Source organism: Trachypithecus francoisi, unplaced genomic scaffold (assembly GCF_009764315.1).
Source record: "Trachypithecus francoisi isolate TF-2019V2 unplaced genomic scaffold, Tfra_2.0 Lachesis_group2, whole genome shotgun sequence".
In the NCBI taxonomy this organism is placed as follows: domain Eukaryota; kingdom Metazoa; phylum Chordata; class Mammalia; order Primates; family Cercopithecidae; genus Trachypithecus; species Trachypithecus francoisi.
Window position 1 is genome coordinate 109,984,574 of NW_022681465.1, and position 7,626 is coordinate 109,992,199.

General features: G+C 53.3%; 1 protein-coding gene across 1 annotated transcript; it reads right to left on the reverse strand.

Annotated features, from left to right (window-relative positions):
* Window positions 1–520: 520 nt before the first annotated feature.
* Window positions 521–4,858, reverse strand: PROP1 (PROP paired-like homeobox 1). The gene is made up of 3 exons (XM_033179960.1): window positions 4,440–4,858; window positions 2,700–2,932; window positions 521–1,328 (listed from the first exon to the last, which is right to left on the reverse strand). Exons 1-3 carry the CDS (start codon window positions 4,546–4,548, stop codon window positions 990–992), a joined length of 681 nt encoding a protein of 226 aa, XP_033035851.1. The 5' UTR covers window positions 4,549–4,858; the 3' UTR covers window positions 521–989.
* Between the last annotated feature and the right edge of the window lie 2,768 nt (window positions 4,859–7,626).

Consider the following 7,626-nt stretch of genomic DNA (forward strand, 5'->3'; position numbering starts at 1 on the left):
AGGCAGACGTTGAAGACTTCTACAGGCAAAACTAATCAAATGTTATTTATGTATTTTTTATAAGACATTGGAGAGCATTCCTTGATGTTCAGATCTGCACAGGTTTGTTGGAAGTGGGATAGACTAGAGTTAAGGGAACCTATGCAGACAATAAGTGAGAAAATACGGGGTCAGAAAAAGCCAAGTCTCTGCTGGAATGGAAAGAAGACACTCCCAAGAGATATTTCAGCTGGGTGCGGCAGCTCACGCCTGTAATCCTGGCGCTTTGGGAGGCTGAGGCGGGCAGATCACGAGGTCAGGAGATCGAGACCATCCTGGCCAACACGGTGAAACCCCATCTCTACTAAAAATACAAAACCAAAATTAGCTGGGCGTGGTGGTGGGCGCCTGTAGTCCCAGCTACTCAGGAGGCTGAGGCGGGAGAATGGTTTGAACCCAGGAGGTGGAGTTTGCAGTGAGCCAGAATCGCGCCACTGGACTCCAGCCTGGGTGACTCCGTTTCAAAAACAACAACAACAACAAAAAATTCCTAGGACAGAATAAACAAAAGTGAGTGACTGATTGAGATGGCAGGGTGGGCAGTAGGGAAGGGATGTATAGGTAGACTCTAAATCAGAAGCCTGACTGAAATCAGCCAGAAAGAGCTGGGATCTTCTTCAATCATGATCTCAGTTAATGAAGGCCCTCACATCTGAGCCCTTCAATCATCTCCACTCACCAGCAACTGTCTCCATCAATATCACCCTTTAGCAGGCAGCTCCACGGAGGCCTCTTTGCCTGTCTCTTCCAGCAGCTCACCTCCCAAGATTTCCTCCACTCATCACCACAGTGAGAATTCACCATGATCTCCCATTTTTAAATTTCCAATTGCTGAGCTGACCCTCACCATACTTCTGCTTCGCCCATAGAAGGAAAGGAAGCCACCCCATTTTCTTGTTTTGTCATGAGGGCCACAGGCTGAGGATCACCTTGGTGGTACTTGTTTGACCTCAGTTCCAGGACTTGGATGGCTCAAGGCTGAGGGGGAGCATGGGAGGGGGTGGGGGGCAAGGCAGATGGCCAGCAGGGGTTGGGTGCAAGGTGGGGTACCAGTCCTCAGACTGGTGTGGCAAAGCAAAGGCACCTCCTGTGGAGGGCTGGGAGGGGAGGGCGTGGCTGTAGGGGTGAGGGAAGCAGGTCACTGGTGGCGGTGGTGGTGCGTAGGAGTAGTGGCAAGCAGGGGACTCTGGCAAGAAGCTGGAAAAGGCGTCAGGAGACAGATGGGCCAGGGGCTGAAGCAGTGAGCGCTCTTGCTTCCGTTGCTTAGCTCTGCGGTTCTGGAACCAGACCTGAGAAGGGGGAGCAAACACATCAGAGCCCACACCTGACATTGGTGCTGACAGCCTACTCCAATGACAAGAGGTGCAGGGACACGGAGCAGGCCTCTCCAGCATGGCCAGTGGAAGTAAAGCCCTTCCACACGGCTTGGCTGAGCCTGGTCTGCTGACAAAGGAACCCACAGACTTATCCCCAACCTGCATCCACATGTGCCCTTTTCTACCACTCTGGGCAAATAAGAAATGTCAACTTCCAACAAGGAGATAAATATGGTGACAGTGACATTTCCCTTCCCCAGAGAATGGGAAATTTCCCCTACGGTTAAATTTTTTTTTTTTTTTTTTGAGAGGAGTCTCCCTCTGCCGCCCAGGCTGGAGTGCAATGGCCGGATCTCAGCTCACTGCAAGCCCCGCCTCCTGGGTTTACGCCATTCTCCTGTCTCAGCCTCCCGAGTAGCTGGGACTACAGGCGCCCGCCACGTCGCCTGGCTAGTTTTTTGTATTTTTTAGTAGAGACGGGGTTTCACCGTGTTAGCCAGGATGGTCTCGATCTCCTGACCTCGTGATCCGCCCGTCTCAGCCTCCCAAAGTGCTGGGATTACAGGCTTGAGCCACCGCGCCCGGCTCGGTTAAGTTTAGCAATGAAGACTGTAGATAAATGTAATTGCTATAGACAATCTTGAATTTAGGGTAGGGTTTATTAAAGCTAACCAACTCTGGGGTTAGGGTTGAGGGAGCGTCTGGCTCATTGAGTTTCAGGGCTATTATTAGGGACAAGGTTCCGAATGTATGTGAACAGTTAGGATTGAACTTCTGTTGGAATTGGCATCACTATTTTATTTATTTATCTTTTTTTGAGACAGAGTTTCACTCTTGTTGCTCAGCTGGAGTGAAATGGCATGATCTTGGCTCACTGCAACCTCTGCCTCCTGGGTTCAAGCGATTCTCCTGCCTCAGCCTCCCGAGTAGCTGGGATTAATTATAGCCATCTGCCACTATGCCCAGCTTATTTTTTGTATTTTTAGCAGAGATGGGGCTTCACCATGTTAACCAGGCTGGTCTCGAACCCTTGACCTTGTGTGATCCACCCACCTTGGCCTCCCAAAGTGCTGGGATTATAGACGTGAGCCATTGCGCCCAGTCAGAATTGGCATCACTATTAAAAATTGAGGGTAGGTGTTGAAATTCAAGTTAGATTAGCTTATAGCTAGGGTTAAACTCAAGTGATGTGATAGTCTCGATGCAGACTCTCTGATGCTGGTGGTCTGATGAGGCCTGTGTCTGGTGACTGTTTAGGTTAGGGTTATAATGCCTAACATTCTCAGACAGCACCAAAGAAATCTGCATTTATTCCCTGAGAGAGGAGGGATCCTGGAGCATCACCTGGATTCGGGCCTCGCTGAGACCGGTGTCCCGGGCAAGACTCTCCCGGGCCCAGATGTCTGGGTACTGGTTCCTCCCAAAGGCTGACTCCAGCTGTTCCAACTGCACTGGGCTGAAGGTGGTGCGGTGGCGACGCCGGGAGTGCGGGCGGCCCTTCTGTCCTCCTTGCGGGGAGAACCTTGGTCTCCCCACTCCTGCACCAGGGAGCCTCCTGCAGGGTGGAGCACTCGAGTCTGAGAAGGGAGAGAAAGGAGAGGTGGCTTCTGAGGAGGATGCTCCTCAATGCTGGATCACATGTGCCTGTCCCCGGATTCCACTCAGTGCTTCCTGTGCTGCTGCAATCTTTTTTTTTTTTTTTTCCTCTTTCTTTTTTTTGAGACAGAGTCTTGCTGTCTCCCAGACTGAAGTGCAGTGGTGTGATCACAGCTCACTGCAACTTTGAACCCCCGGGCTCCAGTGATCCTACTGCCTTAGCCTCCTGAGTAACTGGGACTACAGGTGCGCACCAACATACCCAGCCAATTAAAAAAAAAAATAGAGATGGGGTCTTGCTATGTTGCCCAGGCTGGTCTCAAACTCCTGGCCTCAAGCAATCCTCCCACGTCAGCCTCTCAAAGTGCTGCGATTACAGGACTGAGCCACTGCCCCCAGCCCTGCCCCACCAGGAATCTTTTAGCTTCCCATAGCCTGGTTCCTGCACCCTGCTTGGCCTCGGCCCCTTGTTGCCTCTGAGTCTCTGACATGAGGCTGTGCCGTCTACGCAGGGCACACCCTCAGGCTCATTCCTGGCCCTGGCACTCGTGCACTGTCTACCTGGCAACTCTACCGTCTGCCCACTTCCTACTGCACCGCCAGACACACACCCCTCCATGGACATTCACCCCTCTGGACACACACAACGGCCTAGGGCTCACCCTGCAGGTCTGCTGTGTGCACCTGCACCCTAACAACCATCCCAGCGGTCTAGGGAAGACCCAGTGCTTGTCCCCTGCTGGCGAGGCTCAGGTTCAACCTGCGCCTTCTTCAAACTGCTGCCATCTCCTGCACCCCTCACCTGGGAAGATGAGCACCCCCCTCTTCCGCTCAGGCACACCCTTCCCTACTTACTTTTCATCTTCTCCCTACCCCTGCCCTGGCCCAGCCACCAGCCTGCAGGAACTTGAGCTCGTGGGAAAGGCTTGCCTCTCCTCCCCACAGGCTCCCTAAGCCCCCACACTAATTAGTCTGAGAGCTGCTGGGGAGGAGAGAACAGGGAGGGAAAGGACACACCTGGAAGGCACACCAAGAAAAGATGTTTGGAGTTTGGAGCGGAGGCACCGTCCCCATGGGGGCCCAAGGGTGTGGACCCTCCTAGAGCTCACTGTCCACCATAGGGACACACACGGAGCCCGCTGTCCCACCCGGGACCCAAAGCTCTGGCCCCTCCACCTGCCTTCCTCAGAGAAGGCAGCACCTTGGGCTGACCAACTCTGAGGTCAGGAGTGAGGGGACAGAGGTAACTGTCTCACATCCCCACTGCGATGTGAGCTGTTCAGCCACCCCCTCCCGCCAAGGGCTCAGTTCCCCAGTCTGTAAAGCCAAGGGGTGCTCCAGTCCCCTACTTCCAGAGGTTCCCACAGTTTTAACATGCTAGGATTCTGTTTTTAATTTCTCCTCCTAACCTTCTTCATGGAGCCTATGCTTTCAGCCTCACACCTGCTACCTCCTCAGGGACCCACGCACACCGGGACAGTCACTCACCCACCATGGTGGTCAGGGTCCCAGTGGCCGGGTGTCTCTCTGGCAAGAGGCTGCTGCTGACTCGTCCCTTCTTTGGGTTCTCGGCCTGGCGCCTCCTTTCTGCTTCCATGGCTCGCCACGGGGACCAAGTGTCCCTGAATCTCTGACTCAAGATTTCTCTGCTTCCGCAGCTGCTCTCCACACCTGTTCTCTCCCGTTCTCCCCCTGCGTGTGCCACCCTCTGGGTCTCTGTCTCTGAATGTGTGTGTAGGTGCAGGTAGCTATCTCTGACTTTTCACTGTCTTTACCTTTTTTCTAATTGTTTCCTAATTCCCCCTTTCTTGGCTTGAGTGTCATCTCATTCTCCTGTCTCGGCTTCACCTGTTGCTCTGTTTCTGACTCTGCTTTTCTCAGCCTGGCCCTTCTCTCCACCCGGGTGCCGCTCTCTTCTGTCAGCTGCCTACTTTCCCGTTCCACCCCCCAGTCTTGGAGGAGTGACCTCCTCCTCGCCCCTGCGGGCCCCTCCAATCACCACACGGTCGCCAGAGCCCCCTTGCTCAGGGAGGATCACAAGCCGGATGAGGGAAGGTGTTCTGTCGGAGGGTCCAGGGACTGGGGCCAAGGGCTCATATTCCCAGAGGACGGGATCCTTTTGTCCTGTGAAATCCCCTCCTGGGAGCAGGCAGGGGGAGGAGGAGAAAATGCATTCCTCCTCGCAACCCCACTGTGGGGAGAGGAACGAAGAGCTGGGGAAAGGGACCCAGGAGTGGAGCCTGCCTGGCATCTCAGCATGGGGGTGACAACCAAGGACCTGTTTCCAGGAAACTAAAAAAAGAAGTCACAAGTGCACGCCGGCCCCTCTCAGACACCTTGATAGTTCAGAATACACCAGTCAGTGCTCAGGCCAACCTGAACCCACTCCGGAGAATGGGCCTCCAGGACACCTTAGCTCTCAAGTACTGTCTGATTTCCTCCCTCAAATGCCACCTCCTCATTCACCCGGAACCCCCAGGACACCATGACCTTCCGAGGTCACCCAGACCCTCCGAAAATGCTGACCTGAACATCTGCATTCCAGGTGCGTCCTGACTCCCCATCCTGCCCCAGACTTCAGGACTCGGAAAGAGACTGAGATTCCCTTGGCATACTACATTCTGATTCTTCAAGGAAATCCTGACACCGGGAATTCCTGAGCAGTTGGGACAGCCTGGTCCCACAGTAGTCTGTCCCTTGAGGTTACTTAGACCCAGGAAGTACATTCTGACATCCCCAGGACACCCTGACTGCTTAAGGATGATGCAACAGCCCAGGACCTTAGGATCCGCCGGGACACGCTGACACCCAGAACACTTCACCTCTACTTCTCAGGGCACATAGACCCCCCCGGAACACACTGTACCCACAGGACAGTCTGATTCCCAAGGTCATGCCATCATACAGGTCCTTTAAAAACACCCTGATGAGTCAAGACAGGAAATCATAATCCTTTAGGATTTTGATGCTTACGGTGGTGTCCATGGATCAACAGCAGCAGCAGCAATGGGAGCGTGCTGGAAATGCAGATCCCTGGGCCCCACCTCCCTCCTGCTGAGTCACAATCTCCACTGTACCAAGATCTCCAGGAGAACCGAGCGCACGTGGGTCTTGAGTCAGCTGGGGCTGCCATGATGAAATAGCACAGACTGTGTGGCTTAAACCGCAGACTTTTGTTGCTCACAGTTCCGGAGGCTGGGAAGTCTAAGATCAAGGGGTCCGCCTCTTCAGCTCCCCTGTGAGGGCTCTCTTCCTGGCTTGCAGAGGGCTGGCTGCCTTCTCAGGGTGCCTTCATATGGTGGAGAAAGAACCAGCTCTGGTTTCTCTTCCTCTGCTTGTAAGGACACTAATCCCATCATGGGGCCTCACCCTCATGAGCTCATCTAAACCTAGTCACCTCCCCAAATCCCCACCTTCAAATACCATCACGTCGGGTGTTAGGACTTCAACATAGAAATTTTGGAGGGACACAAACGTTTAGCCCATAACAGTAAAGTTGAGCAACACTGCTCTTAATATTAATCCTTCTCCCCTACCCTAGGACACACCGTGGCCTCCTGGAGCACCTGGACCCCACGGCAGTCCTAACCCAGCAAGACCCAGTGACGTGCAGTCAGCTCAGACTCAAACAGGAAAACACTGCATTCCAGTGCACCCTGCTGCCGGGGGTGCCCATGCTGGCCCTGTCAGGTCCTTGAATCGCAAGGGCACTGATGATGCATTCACTCTCTAGGACACACAGACCCTCCCAGAGGCTCCGACCTCTGTACCTTATACTCAGCACGAGAGCTTGGGCTCACAATGACTCTGTGACCCTCTAAGACACCCAGACCACAGGGACATGGTGAGATTTGGGAAATTCTAACCTTTTAAGGAATTCCTGACCTTACAGAATCTAGACAGTCAAGGGCATCTTGCCGTCCTGCCCATTCAGAGCTCCCAATTTGCTTGAATCTTGCAAAGGTGATGCTGACACTGAAAAACCACTCAACACACCAGCCTCAACCCAGGAAATACCCTGACCACACTAGCCTGATCCATGGGACATTTTGATGAAGTAAAGGCATATCCTGGTCTCCCAAAGCACTCTGACCATCCAACATGCCTTTGACACATGGGATGTCTTAATGCCAGGGCTCTCCAACCTTCCAGTGTACTCTGGCTGTCTCAGCCCTAGACTTGTCAGTAGGCACTCTAGTCACAGTCACTCTCCCCCTTCCCAGCACACAGACAGCCCAGCACAGCTTCGACACACTAGGGCCCCCTGAATCCAAAAGGCGATTATTCCAACCCTCGAGAGATTCTGTCCTCTCAAAGCAACTATTTCCTGCAAGACACTCTGTAGAATACATCCCCAGAAATGCCGGAACATCTTCACTTCTGCCATACTCTCATCCCTGCCTAGCATGTTCTGCTCATCCAGGACCCTCTGATTTCCTGAAAATGCTTTGATTGTACAAGAATACCTTGGTATTCTACTCCATGACAGGTCCATTCAAGTCTACCCAAACCTTTGAGGACCACCAGAGATCCAGAAAACCTTGATTTCCCGCATTCAAATACCAAAAGGTTATGCTGCCCTACCTGAAAACCTTCACAGCTCTGGACTCCCAGGACATCCAGGAGTCTCTGAATCACGCAGCCAGACCCACCTCCAAAACATCTTAACTCCACG

Coding starts and splice junctions, on each gene's coding strand:
- PROP1 (XM_033179960.1), bottom strand. CDS start 4,548: ATGGAAGCAGAAAGGAGGCGCCAGGCCGAGAACCCAAAGAAGGGACGA. Junction 2,933..4,439: donor GACCCTGACCACCATGGTGG/GTGAGTGACTGT, acceptor CTCCCTTCTCAG/ACTCGAGTGCTCCACCCTGC. Junction 1,329..2,699: donor TCAGCGAGGCCCGAATCCAG/GTGATGCTCCAG, acceptor CCCCCTTCTCAG/GTCTGGTTCCAGAACCGCAG.